Consider the following 21333-nt stretch of genomic DNA (forward strand, 5'->3'; position numbering starts at 1 on the left):
GCCCCGAAAGCAATTGGGTGAGTAGGAGGGGATAAAGCGAGCTATCCTGGATGGCGTATAATACCACCTGTAAAAAACTTTATATGCATTCTCGAGGATGGACACATTCCTGGAACTTTTCATAAGGGACAATGTCATGGTCTGCCAGTCCTCTACATCCAACCTCCTGCCCAGGTCCGTTTCCCATTGAAGATGATACTTCCTAACGCGGGGTTTCTTAAAAGTAGTAATAAAGGAATAAATCAAAGATATTAGTCCGGAGGAATGAGGTTGGGACCTACAGACACGTTCAAAGGGGGTCAATGCGTACGGGGTAGGAAGAGCTTTGAGAAGCTGTTGAATGAAATGCTTGAGTTGAAGGTAACTGTAATGCTCTCTAAGGGGGATATCATGGGAAGATCTCAGGGAGTCAAATGTAAGCATTCTCATTGGGGTGAGCAGAGAATGGACATCCGTAAAGCCATTATCCGCCCACCAGGAGAATTGCCTAGGATTTTCACAGCTAGGGGGGAATAAAGGGCAATGAACAAGACGTAATAATGGCAGGTGGGGGGATAGTAATCCCGCCGAGTGTTTGACAGAATCCCAGACCCGGAGGGAATGAGTCATACAAGGCCCAAACCCACGCGGGCGGTCCTTTGGGGGCAACCATGGTATTGAGGAGATAGGAATAGGATGAGAATCAACAAGGTCCATGGTAGCCCATAAAGGCATTTGATAAGTGTCGTGAAGGTGGGCCAAGGGAGCCACGGTCGCCGCAACATAATAGGCTTGGAGGTTAGGGACCGAGAAGCCTCCATTAATTCGACGAGCGTACATTATTTGCTTATGAATTTGGGGCCTAGAGGAGCTCCAGATAAATTTTTGTAATCTCTTTTGATGAAGTCGGAGGATATGGGAAGCTACCGGTAACACTCGAAAAAAGTACAATAATTTTGGGAGATAAGTCATGCGTACCGCAACGATCCTGCCGAACCAGGAGAGCAGAAGGTGAGTCCAAGAAGATAACGAGTCAGTACGTTTCCTAAATAGAGGAGGAAAATTTGCCTGGTACAAGCCCTCATAGGTGGGAGTAAGACGTATCCCTAAATAGGGCAGCGAGGGGAGCCACTGAAAAGGGAAATTCATTTTTAGGGAGGCCAATTCTGATAGATGGAGATTTACCGACGCTACCTAACAATTTCTATTTGCTCATTACTAATTTGGTCCGCCTCACTGCCAATAAGAATGCTCAGGAGACAGAAAGGGGTGGGCGAGCTTTAGTGTTGGAGGAAGCGTTTGAGATTTCCTGTTAGAATAGCCTGGGATTTAGTAATTACTGCACTGTTTTGGAGATTTGTTTGTACTGACAGTGTCTCTTTAATTTTAGCTGTTTTTGAGTTGCAGTTTTAGGCTAGGTTTACGCTATACCAGTTGCCCTGCTGGGCAGAACAGTTAGACTAGTGACCTTTTCTCTACCACATTTAGAAAACTCAGCTAGGTTGTTTTTCTGCATCCAGCACGTAATTAGAAATAAATGAGCAACTACATACTGATGAGCTCATCCTTTGTTGTTTTCAACTGTCAGCATGCTCCTTTATCAGCAACTTTGCGTGTGGCACACCCAATTGACTCTTAGCCCTTGTACACACGGTCGGACATTCCGACAACGACAACAAAATCCGTCGGATTTTGTCCGAAAACTGTGTTGCATACACATGGTCGGACAAAGTTATCGGAAAATCCGATTGTTCGTAACGTGATGACGTTATTTAGTTACGACGGGACTACGTTCAGGCTAGTAGCCAATAGCTTTGGTCTAGGAATTTGATCTGAGCATGCGTGGCACTTTGATCGGAATTCTCTACAAACGATCGGGCAAAGTCAAATCGGATCGTGTTGTCGGAAAGTTTTTATATCCAGCTCTTAAACTTTGTTGGTCGGACATTCCGATTGGAAAAAGTCAGATGAAGCCCACACACGATCGGATTATCCGACAACACAGTCCGATCAGACATTTTCCGTCGGAATGTCCGACCATGTGTACAAGGGCTTACAGCTGCCCCTCCATAATTTTCTCATCTGAGGAACTCCTGCTAAGACCAATTCATTGAAGGTCAGTGAGAAAAATGTCTCTTACAATGGTGGCCTGTGGAAAGAATGCCTCCCTTGCAAGGGTGTTCAGAATGCCACCCTTACAGACATCTTAAAACCTCATTGGTGTCCTGCATCTGGCTCTCCCAATCATCGTTGGCCCCAGAACTATGGAGACACCATCTAATAAGTTGTTGGCCAGCCACAGCTCCAAGAACCCCTAGCAACCTATGGAGAAACCCTAGATGGGAATAGCTGGTGTAAATGTTATTTATTGCTTTTCTGCATTAACCAACATGTATATTACGTATATGGACAATTTTAAGGGTCAGTTTGTCTTTTTCACTTAAAAAAAAATGCTGCACTTCAATAGGTGTCAATCAAAATGTACAAACTCATTTATATTAAAAACATGCTTCCCCCTTAATTTTGTAATACTGTTTCGGGCCTCTTCAAAAGATGCAACCCACAGCTACAATTCTGGGTTTGTACAGGTTTCTGACTTTGAACATGCACTGAATTGTACATCATGTAGTGCAATCATCGCTCACCGATGTTCAATGCCTAGTGAGGATTCCCAAATGTCCCACAATTAAATTTGATGACTAAACACAACTGGATGAGCCAGACATATGACTGGATTATAGCATTTGTTTTCACCCCTCGCCTGTGTGTATCCTAGTTTTATGCCTTTTACACACGGTCGGACATTCCGACCACAAAATCCATCAGATTTTTTTCAGATGGATTTTGTCTGAAACTGGTGTTGCATACCCACGGTCGGACAAAGTTATCAGAAAATCCGATCGTTTGGAACGAGGTGACATTCGTTGCGTACGACGGGACTACGTAGAGGCTAGTAGCCAATAGCTTTGGTCTCGTAATTTGATCTGAGCATGCGTGGTACTTTGTCCGTTGGAATTCTCTACAAACGATCGGAAAAACTCAGATCAGATTTTTTGTTGGAAAATTTTAGATCCTGCTCTCAAATTTTTTCCGTCTGAATTTCCGATGGAAAAAGTCCAATAGAGCCCACACACGATTGGATTTTCTGACAATATAATTCGATCGGACCTTTTCCGTCAGAATTTCCAACCGTGTGTACAGGGCATAATTGTAGGACAGTGCAAGTAGGCTGACTGCAACTTTAATGACAATGAATTGCTGAAAGTGTGGCTGACCAGGTAGGAGTTTTGTTAAAAATGTTACCACCTTCTTGGTCAAGTTTTAATTATTATAAACATGAACTAACCCTTTATTCCACATAAACCTGAACTGATTTTATTGTCTGTACATAAGCGGAAAAACATTTTCTACTTAGAAACAGGAACAAAATACTGCAATGACTCAACTTCTTAGAAACCCAATAAGAAAGCATTTCAAGAAGATAAGTATAATTTCCAGGTTTGTGTTAGATGAAAAAATTTGTTTCAGTAATCATGCAAGAAGAAGTCCATAGAAAAAAAGTAAGGTTAATGAAAGTAAAAGCTATAAAACAGACATCATTGTGCTTCTGAAGGTCTAAATACAAATTGCACTTTAATCTTCTTTATTTCTGCTGTGAAACCTTTCCAGCAGGGCACGAAAAATATTTCCCGGGATTTTTTGGTGCGTGTCTATTAGTGACTGAATGCCACATTTTGTCTGAAAGAAAGACAAAGGTTTACTAGTAAACACAAATGCCATGTTTATTACACGGTGTACAAATTAATCATATTGCCATATATTTAAAAGTAGATGTAAACCTTAAATGAATATTTATTTAGCTAAAGTTTTGTAATCAACCTTTACAGAAATCAGTTCATACCTGTCAGGAGCGTGTAGAGCTCCTGTTCCATGACAGGAGCTACACTCATTCCAGCATCCTGGTTTTGGCTGTGATGCATTCTCCCCATCTGTCTGTCCACCTGCAAGGTCATTGATGTAACCAGTCTGGGTGGGGGACCAAACCGGAATTTAAGCCAGCCAAGCCTGCAGTCTCATGCTTGTCATATTGTGTAACACGTGCTTCACGCCCCCCGTTTGTCTGCTCTGCTGTTTGGAGTCTATGACCTCGGATTGGAACTCTGAACTCTGGCTGCCTTTGACCCTGACTATTTTGAACCTTGCCTGCCCTGTACCTGGACTGCCATTGAACCACTCTGCCTATGGCAAGTACCTGTTTGGGCCTGCCCCGACGTGGTAGCCAGGCACTATATCATTGTGTATAAGACCTGGGGGAACAGACTACTGGTAGGCCGCTTCCCTTATGGGAAATGGGGATGCTATAGGTGAAGCACACTGAAGCCAGCTAGAGTGCCTGACCACCTGTGTTAGTGTTAAGCATGACAATATATATTTTTCACCCCTTTTTTCATCTCACTACTTCGGTTTTCCCGAGGCCTCTTTGCAGCCACTTCTTGTATATAAGCATGCCCTCACTCTTGGCAGCTGAAGGTCAACAACAGCATATGCCCACGACACAATAATTGGCAAGGCTGCTTTTAGTCTGCATAAAGCCCATGTGATGCTGGCATTGCATAAAAAAGGAAATTGGGAGACAGTAACAGAATTTCACCCTATAACAGGACCTTTATGGCAGGATCACCGGGTGCTATTCTAAAAAAAAATGCAGCTTTAAAGAGATTGAAAAATATTTTTGAAGTTATACATTAGCTTGGTAAATATTATATAAAATTTTAGTAAATTTAATTTAGATCTACTTAAACTCAATGTCCGCCGGCGACCCAAAATCGCCTATTACAGGAGGCAGAACGGGAAACTGCCTTTGTAAACAAGGCGATTCCCTGTTCTGACAGATGACATGACAGATCTACTGTTCCCAGTGATAGGGAACAGCAATTTCTTTCCCTGGCAGCCCATCCCCACCCCTACGTTAGAACACACATAAAGGAAACACATTTGACCCCTTGGTCGCCCCTTAGTGTTAACTCCTTCCCTGTCAGTGACATTTACACAGTAATCAGTGGTTATTTATAGCACTGATCGCTGCATAAATGTCAATGGTCCCAAAAAAAAAAGTGTCCAATCTGTCTGCCGCAATTTTGCAGTACTGCTAAAAAATAAATAAAATCGCAGATCACCACCATTACTAGTGAAAAAAAAAAAAAAGATATAGGATTTTTATTACAGCATACCTGTAAAATCCTTTTCTTGGAGTACATCATGAGACACAGATCCTTAAGTAATTACTTAATGGGTTATGGGCCACCTTCAGGTGATGGACACTGGTATACTTAATCCAGAAAGTTCACTCCCTATATAACCCTTCCTCCTTGCAGGAGCACATCAGTTTTTGTAGAAAATCAATATACTTATATCCCAAAAGAGGGAAGGGACCTCTGTGTCCCATGCTGTACTCCCAGAAAAGGATTTTACAGGTAAGCTGTAATAAAAATCATATTTTCTTTATTGCACATCATGGGATGTCCCATAGCAATGCTACTTGAGGTGAGGGAGACACAACCCAGAGGGTACCCATAGACTTGAGGACCTATACTGCTGCCTGCAGTACACTGCGCCCAAAGGCCATATCCTCATACCCCCTTACATCCACTTGATAACATTTTGTGAATGTATGGATTGAAGACCAAGTTGCGACCTTACAGATCTGAACCATGGAGGCCTGGTGACGCACTGCCCAAGAAGCACTAACCGTCCTGGTAGAATGTGCCTTAAACTTGAAAAGGGGGAAATGTACCCCTTAATTATAAATTTGAATTATAAAACTTGCCAAATACACTTAGCGACAGTGGATTGCAATGCTGCCTGTCCTGTCTTAGGACCCTCTGGTAGAATAAGCTCACCTGTAAAATCCTTGGAGTACACCATGGGACACAGAGCCTCCTGCACATTTACGCTGGCAGAATGGCACGGCTGGGCTCATCAACGTACAGGTACGTTGTTCTTTAAGTGCCCAGCCGTGGGCCCGGCGCGTGTTGCCGGTGGCGTGCTCGCGCCCCGGTCCTGAGCTCTGTGGCCGTGGAACCCGGTCACAGAGCTGAAGTATAGGGAGAGGTAAGTGTATACAAACCTCTCCCTGCGCTTCCTAGTGTGGCTGTCACTGATCGTCTGTTCCCTGTTATAGGGAAAGACGATCAGTGATGTCCCATGCTAAGCCATGCCTCCCTACAGTAAAAAACACACGTCACACTTAACCCCTCCCCGCCCCCTAGTGGTTAACCCCTTCACTGCCATTTACACAGGAAGCCATGTATTTAAATAGCACTGATTGCTGTATAAATGACAATGGTCCCAGAAATGTGTCAAAAATGTCCGCCATAATGTAGCAGTCACAAGAAAAAAAAATAAAAAAATCGCCGCCATTACTAGCAAAAAAAATAAATAATAAAAATGCTATTAAACTATCACCCATTTTGTAAATGCTATAACTTTTGCGCAATTCAATAATCGCCTATTGTGATTTATTTTTTATTTTATTTTTAACAAAAATATGTAGAAGAATACGTATGGGCCTAAACTAAGGAAAAAAATATGTGTTTTTTAAATATTTTTTGGAGATATTTATTATAGCAAAAAGTAAAAAATATAGCATTTTTTTTAAATTGTCGCTCTATGTTTATAGCGCAAAAAATAAAAACCACAGACGTGATCGAATACCACCAAAAGAAAGCTCTATTTGTGGGGAAACATTTTTTTTTGCCAATTTTGTTTGGGAGCCACGTCGCATGACCACGCAATTGTCAGTTAAAGCGACGCAGTGCCGAATCGCAAAAAGGGGTCTGGTCCTTTGGCTGCAAATTGGTCCGGGGCTTAAGTGGTTAATGGGTTATGGTCCACTTTCAGGTGTTGACAATCAAGGAAGTTCACTCCCTATATAACCCTTCCTCCTTCCAGGAGCGCATCAGTTTATGTAGCAAAGCAATATACTTAAATCCCAAAGATGGGAGGGACCTCTGTGTCCCATGATGTATTACAAGAAAAGTATTTTTGGTAAGCTATAATAAAAATCCTATTTTCTTTATCGTACATCATGGGACATAGAGCCTAAGTAATTACTTAATGGGGCGTCCCATAGCAACACTACTTGAGGGGAGGGAGAGAAAACCCGCAGGGTACCCCATACTTGAGGACTTAGATTGCTGCCTGCAAGCACATTGCCCCAAAAGGCGATATCCTTATACCTCCTTACATTCACCTGATAACATTTTTGTGAATGTATGGATTGAAGACCAAGTTGCGACCTTACAGATCTGAACCATGGAGGCCTGGTGACGCACTGCCCAAGAAGCACTAACCGCCCTGGTAGAGTGTGATAACAATGATTAAGGGCACTCTGTAAGAAGCATTATTCTAAACCACCGATTTGTAAAATCATTTCTGAACCACTAAGTTGCAATGGCTGTGACAAAAAAAACTTACAACAATATGTTGATCACCAGAGTAAAAATACGCACATAGAAAATGACAATAATTACACTGGAAAAAATAGTGAACATCAGTGAACCACTGTACGTAATAATAATAATGAACAATGTAAAGTCCCAATAACGTGTCTCTACAAAGAATAAGTTCTGCCGAATTCGACCGATCCGGAACGTGAAAAACAAATGATAATTGTGATATAGTATCAAGTCGGGAAAAGGCTTGCGACTCCCTCCACCATATACGTAGAACTACACCAGCAGTGAAGATACAAGTCCAAACTGCTTACCAGATCCGTTTGACCACTTTAGTTAAAAAGTAAGTCAAACAACGCTTGTACAGGAAAATGCCTGCTCATATGGATGCCGATGCAAATGATAGTAGATGGTGTATCTCTCTTCACAGACTCAAGCGGCAAATGTGAAAAAATACAAAAAGATCCATAGCCTAATACTGACTTTAATAATAAAAAAAATGGGTAAACAGACAGCCAAAGGGCTCCTTACATGGTTTTGTGCCTGACCAGGCACTGGGACTGCTCGCTCTGACCGAAAAAAATCACTCTCCAACCCAAGGAAACAATCCTTCCGCATTCTAAATTTGGCGTGCGTTCCAGGCCTGCAGACCGGCAAACCAGAGGGCCGGAAATGGCGTTCGAATAGCGTGACCAAGTGCCGCTCCGACGTACGTTTCGTTGTTTAACGTCTTCAGGAAGCTCACTGGGTCACTGGTAATTGTCGCTTATATCAGATCACTTATCGAATTTTAGCGAATAAAAAAGCAGGTCATGCGCAGCCTCAGTACAAGCAAGGCAAAACACAACTAGCAATAATAATTGGCAATCATATCGAATCAACAACAGGTAACATCGAATTGTGACGGACGTGATTGTCAATTATATCAAAACACTAACAAATATTGGCGGATGAACAATACAGGTTGTGCGCAGCCAATAAGGCAAAGCAACGAACAATACCGATTGGCATTTATACTGAATCCCACTCGAATAACAAAGTCAGTGGTAAACCATATCAAATCCTTATCGAATTGTGACGGATACGGAAGTCAATAAGATCGAATCACTAAAAAAAATTTAATGAATGGAAAAAAAAAGGTCGTGTGCAGCCCCAGTGCCACCCAGGTGACAACGAACAAATGCAATTATTCACATTCATATTAACAATGTATAATTAATAGGACAAAGGTGACATCAATACATTTTACATTCAAGGGTAAAAATATAAAAAACAGATCATAAAATGGATGGCAAGTGAGTTACTAATCTTTCACATGATTCCAACATAAACAAAATCAATATAAGAAAATATAACGATAAAAAAAATGTTCTTTTACAAAACACTTTATAAAAAAAAGTATATATGTGCGAATATACATAAAAAAAAAAAAAAAAAAAAACATAGGGAGAAGACATGTACACAAGCACATTACCAACCATAAATTAAAACACATAGATGCAAAAATACACATACACCTGTCCCATATGGGAGCACATAAATGCTCCAAAGGGGCAGGACAACCTGTGCAATAGCAACCAGAGGTAATCAAACCATGATTGACACCTAAATAAAAAACGTATAAGAATTTAAAAGTAGCAAAGAAAAAAGGAGAGCGGGATAACCCTAGTCTGGTATACCTATATGGACAGGGGGACATGGAGGAAAGTTCCTAAAACTGTTTTAATTCAATTAGTCATTGGATAAGAAACAATTTAGATCAAGTTCAATGTTCATTCCTCTCCAGTGTCTTGTGATTTTATCAATCCCATAGAACCTACACAAGGAAGGATCGCTATTATGGTGCTGTTTAAAGTGTCTTGAGACACTGTGGTTGGGAAAACCTTTTTTTATATTTCCAAGATGCTCATTTATTATAATCTTTAATTGTCTTGTAGTATGGCCTACATATTGCAATGAACATGGGCATTCCAATACGTAAGTAACGTGATCTGAATTGCAAGTAATGAGAGGTTTAATCTTAAAATTCTTCTCCTGTTACACGTGATGTAAAATTAAGCATTTTTTTTAGGTATCCCAGGACCCCTAGTAACTTTACATGCACGACACCTGGTACAGAAGTGAAAACCCGAACCATCCAAGAAACTCACCCATTTCTTTGGCGGGTCTGGTACATTTCGAGCTAGCCGCTTTCTAAGGCCAGGGGCCCTCCTATAGATGAACCTAGGCCTATTTGGAATGGTAGATGCAAGGTCTTTGTCTTTTTGTAAAATGGGCCAATATTTTTTGAAAATAGTCTCCAATTGCTTGTATTGTCTATTGAATCCTGTCACAAAAGCCAATTCACCCTTAAATGTAGATTTAGGCTTGGGGGTCAATAGGGATTGTCTCTCCATATTTGACACTTTATCAAGATCTCTACTTAGGGTCTCTGGCCTATACCCTTTTTCTAGGAATCGCTCTGTGAGAATTCCCGCTTGTGTGACAAAATCAACCTCATTTGTACAGTTTCGCCTGAGTCTCATGTATTGTCCCTTGGGGACTGCTCCAATCCACTGAGGGCGATGGCAACTGTGCGTGGGCACGTAGCCATTCCTGTCAGTGGCCTTAAAAAAGGTTTTAGTTAGGAACCCCTCACCTTGTTTAGTGATGGTAAGGTCCAAGTAATTAACCTCTGTCCTACTTAATTCTGCTGAAAATTTTAAACCATATTTGTTCATATTCATTGTCCCCAAGAAAGATACAAAACTGGCCTGATCACCCTGCCAAAACAGGATCACGTCATAGATGTATCTTTTATAGCACACCAAAGACCTATTCATATCAAGAAAAAATGCTCTCAGATTCCCATTTATTGAGTACAATATTGGCTATATTCGGGGCATACCGTGCCCCCATGGCCACCCCCCCTATCTGGTTATAAAAATCGTTATTTGCCCAAATGAAGTTTATTAGTCATAGCCAACTTTAACCCTTTTAGTAAAAAATTGATCTGCAACTTTTTAAAGGTTAGATTATTTATTTAATGCCCATTTTAGTGCATCCAGTGCATCATGGTGCCGGATGTTAGTATAAAGGGATTCAATATCTATTGTAATCAAAAGGGTGTCATCAGTGGCCACCCGTCCTTGCAAGGAGATTATCAAATATCTGCTGTCCTTAAGATAGGACTCAGAGGGACTAGCGTTTTAAAAAAGCCATCTAAATATTCACCCAACCTTGAAAACAGGGACTCCATCCTACTAATAATGGATCGACCAGGGGGAATTCGGTGTTACCTGTTGTTGATTCGATATGATTGCCAATTATTATTGCTAGTTGTGTTTTGCCTTGCTTGTACTGAGGCTGCACACGACCTGCTTTTTTTATTCGCTACAATTCGATAAGTGATCTGATATAAGCGACAATTACCAGTGACCCAGTGAGCTTCCTGAAGACGTTAAACAATGAAACGTACGTCGGAGTGGCACTTGGTCACGCTATTCGAACGCCATCTCTGGCCCTCTGGTTTGCCGGCCTGGAACGCACGCCAAATTTAGAATGCGGAAGGATTGTTTCCTTGGGTTGGAGAGTGATTTTTTCGGTAAGAGCGAGCAGTCCCAGTGCCAGGTCAGGCACAAAACCATGTAAGGAGCCCTTTGGCTGTCTGTTTACCTATTTTTTTATTATTAAAGTCAGTATTATGCTATGGATCTTTTTGTATTTTTTCACATTTGCCGCTTGAGTCTGTGAAGAGAGATACACCATCTACTATCATTTGCATCGGCATCCATATGAGCAGGCATTTTCCTGTACAAGCGTTGTTTGACTTACTTTTTAACTAAAGTGGTCAAACGGATCTGGTAAGCAGTTTGGACTTGTATCTTCACTACTGGTGTAGTTCTACGTATATGGTGGAGGGAGTCGCAAGCCTTTTCCCTACTTGATACTATATCACAATTATTTGTTTTTCACGTTCCGGATCGTTCGAATTCGGCAGAACTTATTCTTTGTAGAGACACGTTATTGGGACTTTACATTGTTCATTATTATTATTACGTACAGTGGTTCACTGATGTTCACCATTTTTCCAGTGTAATTATTGTCATTTTCTATGTGCATATTTTTACTCTGGTGATCACCATATTGTTGCAAGTTTTTTTGTCACAGCCATTGCAACTTAGTGGTTCAGAAATTATTTTACAAATCGGTGGTTTAGAATAATGCTTCTTACAGAGCGCCCTTAATCATTGTTATCACTCTACAGGTGTTTTCTTTCACTTTTCCAGGGAGCTGCTCTTTGTGTATATTTCTCATTAGTGTTTTTGTTCACGTGGCGCGGAATTTGAACAGTTGAATTGCAACTGCTTTGTTCGCCCTGGTAGAGTGTGCCTTAAACTTGAAAAGGGGGAAATGTACCCCTTAATTATAAATTTGAATTATAACTTGCCAAATACACTTAGCGACAGTGGATTTCAACGCTGCCTGTCCTTTCTTAGGACCCTCTGGCAGAATAAATAAGACATTAGTCTTTCGAATCTGAGCAGTTGTCTTTAAATAGATTTTCACTGCTCTCACCACATCAAGACAATGTAGTGACTTCCCTGGAACATGGCTTTGGAAAAAAAAAGAAAACAAATGATGGCAGGACATTATCTTGGTTCAGGTGAAAACCTGAAACCACTTTTGGTAAAAGTCTGGACGAAGGTGTAACACCATTCCGTCCTCATGAATAATCAAGTATGGCTCTTTACAAAAAAGAGCAGCCAATTTCCAAACCCTCCTTGCTGAGGATATAGCAAACAAGAACACTAATGCCATGTACACAGGAGCTGAATGTCCGTCAGAACAAGTCAGACGGAAGGTTTTCATTGTATATTACGATCGTGTGTATGCCTCATCTGACTTGTTACGTCAAATTCTGACGGACCTAGAAATAGAACAGGTTCTAAATATTTCAGATGGAACCAATTCCTATCGGGAAAACCGCTTGTCTGTATGCTGTTCCAATGGACCAAAAATGATGCATGCTCTGAAGAAAGTACAAGACAGAAGCTACTGGGTATTGAACTTCCTTTTTCTAGTCCCGTTGTACGTGCTGTACGTCACCACATTCTTGATGATTGGACTTTGGTGTGACCGTGTGTACACACAAAAGTTTCAGTGGAGCTCCGTAGGGAAAACCTTCAGAGTTTATTCCGACGGGAAAACCAGTCGAGTATACAGGGCATAACTTCCTTGTCAGAAGGACCAAGGGAATATGCTATATCGGTTCAAACGGCCGTTTTTGTAACACTGACAGAACGAAGTTCTAGTCCCAAGGGCTCAAAGGTCATTTAACTGCCGGATCACCCCTTGCATAAAACCCTGGACTAAAGAATGAGTAGCAAGCGGTCTTTGAAATAAGATTGATAAGGCTGAGACTTGGCCCTTAATAGTACTCAAGGCCAATTTCATCTCTACGCCTAATTGTAGAAAGGCAAGAATTCTGCCCATGATATATCTCCGAGGGTGCCAACTCTTGGATTCACACCAGGAAACATAAGCCTTCCAGACTCTATAATATATAGTTCTGGAAGCTGGCTTCCTTGCATTAATAAAAGTAGAGATAACTGACCCGAAAAGCCCATGTTTCTTCAGAATGTGGGTTTCAATAGCCAGGATGTTAAATTTAGCGTTCATAAAGTAGGATGGAATATTGTCCCCTGTGAGAACAGGTCTGGCCTTAGTGGAAGGGACCATGGATCCTCCACTGCCATCTTTATTTCTGCATACCATGACCTTCTGGGCCATGCCGGTGCTACCTGAATTACCGGCTTTCTTTCCAGCTTGATCCCGAAAAGAAGTAGAGTCAGCAATTAAATAGGGGAAAATGCATAGATCAGTGAGAACTGATCCCACAAGATCACCAACGCATCTGTTCTGTATACGAATGGATCCCTTGTTTTGGACACAAAGTTGACTAACTTTATGTTGAATCTTGATGCTAGAAGAGCTATGTCCGGAGTACCCCATCTTTGACATACAGCCTCAAAAAATGTTGGGGCAAAGAGACCATTCCCCTGGGAATAACTGCTGGCGACTCAATAGTCCACCTGCCAATTCTCTATCCCTGGAATGAAGACTGCGAGGCATGGAACATTACTTTCTGCCCAAGTTAGTATATGATTCACCTATGTCTGCTCTGCAAGACTTTTGGTGCCCCCTTGTTGACTGATATAGGCCACCGCTGTGCCGTTGTTGGATTGGATCCTGACAGGACAATCCTGTAACCTGGAAATCCAGGCCTTCAGATGCACTGCCGGAATATCTAGGATATTGACGGGCAAGGCTCTTTCGGATCTTCACCACTGTCCCTGGACAGTTGTCTTCTTTAGTACTGCTCCCCAGCCCGACAGGCTGGTGTCTGTTACCACTTTTCAGATAACTGGTCTGAAGGATTTTTCTTTCAGCAAATTCTTTAGTAACCACCAATTGAGGCTTTGGGACACCCTTGGGGACAGCCGTAATTGCAAGTCTAAAGCTTGGATCGTTTTTGTTACAAGCAGATAGAATACTGTTTTGCAACAGTCTCGAATGGAACTGGGCAAAAGGAAATGCTTCAAATGAAGCCACCATCTTTCTTAACAACCTGATGCAAAGGCGAATGGAGGGACCTTTCGACCCGATCATCCGCACCAACTCTCTTATGGAATTGATTTTTGCATGAGGCAAGAACACCTTTTTTTCTGGGCTGTATCTATGATCAGACCCAAATACTCTAGCTTATTTAGCGGTATTAAGGAAGACTTTTCTAGGTTGAGAATCCAACCCAGATTTTTCAGGTAATTGGTTGTAATGCGTACACTTTACTCCAAACGAGACACCGTCTAGGTACGTCAAGACTGTTATGCCCTTAACCTGGCTAGAGGTGGGGCCAGCACTTTTGTGAACACCCTGAGTGCCGTAGCTGGCCCGAAGGGCAAGGCTAAAAACTGAAATGCTGTTGTTCTACTTTGAACCGCAAAGACCTTTGGTGAGCGGGATATGTAGGGACATGCAGATATGCATCCCTGATGTCGATAGACGCCAGAAGTTCTCCTCCTTGTAGGATAGGAACTACTGACCTGATCGACTCCATTGAAGGAGTGGATCTTCAGGAACTGATTTAGATTCTTTAGATCTAGAATGGGTTTGTTGAATAAAAACCCCAAACCTTGCTCTTCTGTGCATGTACAGGAAACGCCTGAAAAGGCTGTGAAGGTTTTAAAGGAACCTAAAGAAACAGAACTATCAGCTGACCCTGCTAGAGATAGCTTGAAAGAGGCATAAACCATCTCACCTAAACCAGATCAGATTGTGAGGCTAAAAGAGGATTTTCTACCGTCGTTTCCTCCACAGAGGAGTAATCATACCCTTCATGATCCCCCCTGAGGGTAACTCCTCATCCTCTACCCACTGTTTCCTTGATAAGGTGTCTAAGGTGGGGAGGGGGATCTAACACGCTTCCTATCCTTTTGGATATCGGATGCGATTAAAGTCGCTAATATTCCTTCTTGGCCCTAGAGGGTGGAGGAAAAATGCATCATCAGTCATGTATACAGGGGCTGAAATGTTTTGTGCCTGGGCCCAACCCTGAGGCTTTCCCCTAGAGTCTGACGGTGGAGGCTAACACCAATGCCTAGAGGCGGATGCCCCTGGCGCAGGGGAAGAAGTCAATTTAAATGAAGGACGTTTACACTTTCTTTGACTGGCAAGAGTACTCTTTACACTAACCTCTGTTGCTAGGCAGTCTTCCTAATCTGCTTCTTCCTACTCCGCTGTGATATTCAGTCTTCTCTCCTCCTCACATTGTCTTCTGGGGAATGGGGCACGCTGTGTTGTGGGAAATGTGTGTGTTCCAAAACGCAGCGCACCCCATTCACAAAGTGCAGTGCGATTCGTGCATGCGCAGTAGGAAACTGGCAGTGAAGCCGCTAGCGGATCCCTCGTCCTAGACATATACCTTTGACATATCGACAGAAAGATGTCGGGGTGAAGGGACCATTCTCCCAGAAACAATTGTTGGCTAATTAAATAGTCCACCTGTCAATTTTCTATCACTGGAATGAAAATCGCTGATAGGCAAGGAATGTTGCTTTCTTCCCAAGCTAGAACACAATCCACCCATTTTTGGGCTGCACGACTGCTCGTGCCCCCCTGGGGATTGATGTAGGCCACAGCCGTGGCATTGACGGATTGAATCCTGCCAGGACAATTCCGTAGCCTGAGCGTCCAGAACTCTAGGGCCAAACATACTGCCCGAATCTCTAGAATATTGATGGACAAGGTCCTTTCTGACTTGGACCATTTCCCCTGGACAGAAGCTTCTTCCAGGGCTGTTCCCCAGCATAGAACGCTGGCATCCGTTGTTACCACTTTCCAGGATACTGGTAGAAAGGATTTCCCCTTTTGGAAGTTGCTGGATATCAAACACCAATTGATTCTCTGACACACCTTAGGGGATAAGTGCATTGGAAAGTTCAAAGTATGAACCTTCTTGTTCTAGGCTGACAGAATGGTAAGGGATGGCCTTGAAGGAGGCCACCATCTTCCCTAACAATTTCATGCACAGCTGAATGGAAGGTTTTTTCTTTGCTTTGACAAGTTAAAAGAGCTGATTCATGAAGCCGATTCTTGCCTGGGGTAGGAATACCTTCTTTTGAACGGTATCTATGACCAGCCCCAAATACTGTAATCTCCTTGATGGTTTTAAAGTGGTTGTATACCCAATTTTTAAACTTTTACCTACAGGAAAGCCTATAATAAGGCTTACCTGTAGGTAAAAAAAATATCTCCTAAACCTGTTCGGTTTAGGAGCTATTCCCCTCGGTATGCGCCGCTGACTGCAGCGGTACATGCGCACAAGGGGATTCTCGGCCTGAAAATCCGGCAGTGGCCGGCCGGAATGAAATCTCCCGCGCGCATGCCAGCTCCCTCGGCGTGGATCGGGCCAGATGTCGGGGCCTCATTCTAAGGTAAGTATTTCATAATGAGCTAGTATGCGGTGCATACTAGCTCATTATGCCTTTTGCTTTGCAGGTTTAAAAAAATAAATAAATAAATAAATAAATAAAATGTGCGGGTTTACTACCGCTTTAAGGAGGATTTTTCTAGGTTGAGGATCCAACCTAGGAATTCCAGGTACCTTATAGCTGATCTACTAAAAGCAGATTGTCTAAATAGGCTAGGACAGTTATGCCCTGAGCCCTTAACTTGGCTAAAGGAGGTGCCAGGATCTTTGTGAACACACACGGTGCGGTGGCTAGACCGAATGGCAGAGCCACAAATTGAAAATTATGATTTTCTACCTCGAAACATAGAAATTTCTGATGAGCGGGAAATATCAGCACGTAGAGCTATGCATCCTTGATATTGATCGATGCCAAAAACTCCCCTCCTTGCAAAATGGAGACAACCGATTGGATTGACTCCATGCAAAAGGACCGGATATTTAAGTGCCGGTTGAGATCTTTGAGATCTAGAATAGTCTTGCCTCCCAGTTTGGTTTTGGAACCGTGAAAAGGTTTGAATAAAACCCTGAACACTGTTCCTCTAAGCTCTTGTACACACGGTTGGACATTCCGATGGAAAATGTCCGATCGGACTGCGTTGTCGGATAATCCGACCGTGTGTGGGCTCTATCGGACTGTTTCCGTCAGAATATCCGACGACAAAGTTTTAGAGCTGGGTTATAAAATTTTCCGACAACATGGTCCGATGAGACTTTGTCCTATCGTTTGTAGAGAATTCCGATCAAAGTGCCACGCATGCTCAGATCAAATTCCTAGACCAAAGCTATTGGCTACAAGCCTGAACGTAGTCCCGTCGTAACGAAATAACGTCACCACGTTCTGAACGATCTGATTTTCCGACAACTTTGTCCGACCGTGTGTATGCAACACAAGTTTTGGACAAAATCCGACGGATTTTATTGTCGGAATGTCCGACCGTGTGCACAAGGGCTAAGGGAACCTCTGATATCACCTCCTGGGATAAGAGATGATCTAGAGCTAGAAAGAGAGACTTCCTTTCTCTATGGATCTCTGGGAACATTTGATTTTAGAAAACAAGTAGATGGGAATTCTCTGAACTCTAGTTTGTAACCTAGAGAAATTGAGGAAGCCACCCATCTGTCTTGACATTGTTCATGCCAGATCTTTGAAAATTGCAGAAGCCTTCCCCCACCTGAGCGAGTGGGGGCGCCCCTTCATAAGAAGACTTTAGCATTGGGGGCGCCCCTTCATTACGAGGCTTTAGCATTTTGTTTTGTGGGCTTTCTGGCCCCTCCTTTGACCCTGGGACTGCCCTGAGGTCTTCCTCTTGAGCTTGACAGTGGAGGCCGTTGAGACTGCCTAGAGGCAGATGCTCCTGGCACTGGAGAGGAAGCACGCTTCAAAAAGGAGAAATGTTTAAACTTCTTCTTTACTGGTAAAAGAGAACTTTTTACCATTACAGATCCTTTGGATATATTTATCTAGATCGTCTCCAAATAATCGTTCACTATGAAATGGGAAACTGGCCAAAAGCTTCTTACGTGGTGCTTCGGCTGACCAACATTTCAGCCACAGGACTCTGCGTGTATGGACTAGTCCTAGCATAAGCCGTGAGGCTTGAATGATAGAATCTTTCATAGCATCCACTGGAAAACATAGTGCATCTGATAGGCCAGCCCATTGCTGGGCCAGCTGATCAGGAAGAATCTTAAGTATCTCTACAAACTGATCCTTTATGGACTGATATACATCAATTGCTGCAAGAACCAGCTGCGCTACTGAACTTGCCACAGACATGCTGTTCTTAAAAAGAAATTACAACTTTTTATCTGTTGGATCCTTTAACATCTGCGCATTGTCTACCAGACAAGTGAGATTTTTATTCACAGAGGTGATTGCAGCATCAATTGCTGGAACCCCTAATTTCTTAAAGAAATCCTCCTCCATAGGATACAGTGTAGAAAACTTTTTTGGAGTAAAACTGCTTATCCGGGTGTTCCCATTCTGAATACATCAGCTTTTTAGCCATGAATGGATTGGAAAATCATTCCCAGATGGGGGAGGCTTTAGTGACCCCAAACCAGAGGTGAGCTCATCAAAAGACTGAGCTACAGACAGCAAAAAGTTTGAGCGAACCAATTTAGTAAGGGAGTGTACCAGCAAACTGTCTTGTGAGACTACTCCCTCCATATTAGGATCCTCGGAAGAGGAGATATTAGTATCTTCCAGATCTTTTGGAAGACCTTCCTGATCCCCTACCCCTTGTACCTCAGGATGAGGGTCCTGAGCACTGGATGGGGATCTGCTACGTTTGGACCCACTATGGAGAGTGGATCATAGCAACAATCTTCTTTCCCAAACTAGAAATGGTACAAGAAAAAACCTCCTGTGTGACATATATAGGGGCTGAAGTGTCCAGTGCTGCTGCAACACCAGTCTCCCCTGATGGCTCACTCTGACCGGCCGCATACCTCTCAGAGGATGATGACATTCTTTTGGACATGGACTTGGATGGACATGGATCCCCTAGAACCCTTTGAGGAGTTCCTGGTCCCCCATCCACTCAGTCTGATGCACAAAGCAGAGGCACTACTAGAAGGAAAGCATACACTGCTAGGCTATAGTCCAGCAATAAAATGCAGCTATTAATGCCCAGCCTGAAGCAGTAGTGTCAAGGGAAATGCCTGTGTCACCAAAGCTGATGTAATGCCACCTCTTTGCTCTTGTGTCCCTCCACAGCCAGCAGCAGCACACAGTGTGCTTTTAAAAGCTTCCTCCACGTGCACCTGACATCTGAGAACGCCAACGCCATTAGCCTCACATTGCCTATGGCTCCATCCCGTTTTTAAAAGGAGGGGTTTTCACACGCGATCGGCAGACTACAGGTACCTTCGGACCCAGAGCTAGCATGGTTGGGGGGGGGGGGGTTAGTGTTAAAAAAAAAAAAAAAAAAAAAATGCAGAGCAGCCGCTGCTTTTTTTCCCCTTTTTTAATTAATCTGAGCTCTTATATCCCAGCATAGGGGGGCACAGGCGGTGAGACAAATCCTCCTTTCTGCTTACCAGAGGATCTGCTGCTTTCACCGGAGGAGAAGGAGGAAGTGATCGGCTCCTGGCACAGCGCTGTTTCAAGCATGAGGTGGTGAGTGCTCAATACAGCCCCCAGTGGTGACACATAGGCATGACAACATTTACTTAAAAGGAGACATTCATAAGAAAAATGCTAAAATATTTCTTAGAAAACTCCACTTACCTTCCCACCACAGGGTTTTTTGTGGTAAACCAACAGACCCAATCATCACCCTTCACGGTGGGCTCCGTAAACCTTTAGGAGCAGGGGAACCTAGAGGCAATCCACAATCCTGGACCTACAACAGCACCCTGCAGTAAAACTTTATGGCCTTACTACCAAAAAGTACTGGATCCCGGGGTCCATCTCTATAAAAAGAGAAGCATTCGCAGGCAAAAACCCTTTTTTTTTTCCTGATACGAAGCCCGGGTACCATTCAATTTGGCCCAAAAAATACACTTTGAATGGATCCGGTCAGCATGGCTAGCCCCAGCAAGGATTGCTCCAGTGGAGCTCAGCACAGCGCATCTTTACTTGTGACCAACACCTTAGACACTGGCGAAGTGGGAGGTGTTATATAGGGAGTGCACTTCTCGTCTTAGGGCGTGCCAGTGTCCATCACCTAAAAGGTGGCCTATAACCCCACATAGTAACTACTATGGCTCTGTGTCCCCTGATGTATGAAAAGAAATGCTATTGCTTTTATTAAATCCCTTGTCGCTGACCATATGCAAATATGCGCCCCCACTGGACTGGGCTTTTTTCTGTTGGGCTGCATATTTGCGCAAGTGTGTAGAAAAAAAAAATAAAAAATACATAAGAACTAATAAAAAAAAAAAAAAAAAAAAAAAAAAAAAACTTTACTATGGGTACAAAACAACTAACATACACATGGTATTTTTGGTTGTTCTTTTGTGGTAGGTTATGGTAGTAGCAATAAAAATAGTTACATTCATTAAAAAAAATTATATTTTTTGCCAGTTTTCCTTAGATAATAATAATAATAATAACAAAAAAAATTAAAATAAAACACCAGTCAGGAGATATCCATTACTATTTACCACCAAATGAAAGCCCAATTTATCCTGAAAAAAACAAGGTATAATCCACTTGGATGTACAAAGTAGTTGTGATATATACAGGTTTACTAACACATGTCACCGTTGCAAAATTGGGCTTAGGCATTAAGATTTGTTTTACCCGTAGGCGTGAAGGGATTAAAAAGGTATGTCCACCTAAAAAAAAAAAATTTGTAGTTCACCAGCTAGAGAATTCTCATATGGAGATGTGCTTTACATTTGTTACTAAATTTGCCACCAGTCACTGCTATACTCTCCAAATGAGTACACAGAGAACTCTACAAGGCCCAGTTCACATCATAAATCACAATAAAGTGAAATGTCCTGAACAATAATTCGGCTGCAGTAAAAAAAAAAAAGTCAGGATTTCAAGATTGGGAGTGTCCCCATAAGGGTTCCTGGAATTTTTCAAACTGCCCATAGTCTTGGGCAACTAAAAAGGCAAACTTTTTTTTTTTGTGTTGGAAAGAGTGGAGAGGCATTAGAACACCTGTCATTTTTTTTATTGCTGTCTGTGCCCCCGTTGGGGAGATTCATCCTCTCTATTTGTATGGTTTACCATTATTACCAAATTGAAGGTAAAATAAAATCCCAAATATTGGGTTGTTTTTCCGAGAACAGGGATAGTGAGGATATCTTCTAATGGGGAAAGCAGTTTTGGTGACAATCGAGGATTCCCCACTTCAGATATCTCTCTCACTTCCCGTGTTGGCTATGGGACACGGGAAGAGAAGTGAAGGGTAATCTCCCCAAGGGGAC

General features: G+C 42.5%; 1 protein-coding gene across 2 annotated transcripts in view; it reads right to left on the bottom strand.

Moving 5' to 3' along the window:
• Positions 1 to 3327: 3327 nt before the first annotated feature.
• The window catches only part of TMEM68 (transmembrane protein 68), a 45614-nt gene continuing 27608 nt past the window's right edge, over positions 3328 to 21333 (bottom strand). For both annotated transcript variants that reach the window (XM_077492709.1, XM_077492710.1), the window contains one exon: positions 3328 to 3717. In XM_077492709.1, the coding sequence (XP_077348835.1) occupies positions 3613 to 3717 (105 nt within the window). In that variant the 3' untranslated portion in view covers positions 3328 to 3612. The remainder of the gene's footprint in view (positions 3718 to 21333) is intronic.

Source organism: Lithobates pipiens, unplaced genomic scaffold, assembly GCF_037356315.1.
Source record: "Lithobates pipiens isolate NorthernLeopardFrog02 unplaced genomic scaffold, aLitPip1_a1.2 Scaffold_19, whole genome shotgun sequence".
NCBI classification, from domain to species: domain Eukaryota; kingdom Metazoa; phylum Chordata; class Amphibia; order Anura; family Ranidae; genus Lithobates; species Lithobates pipiens.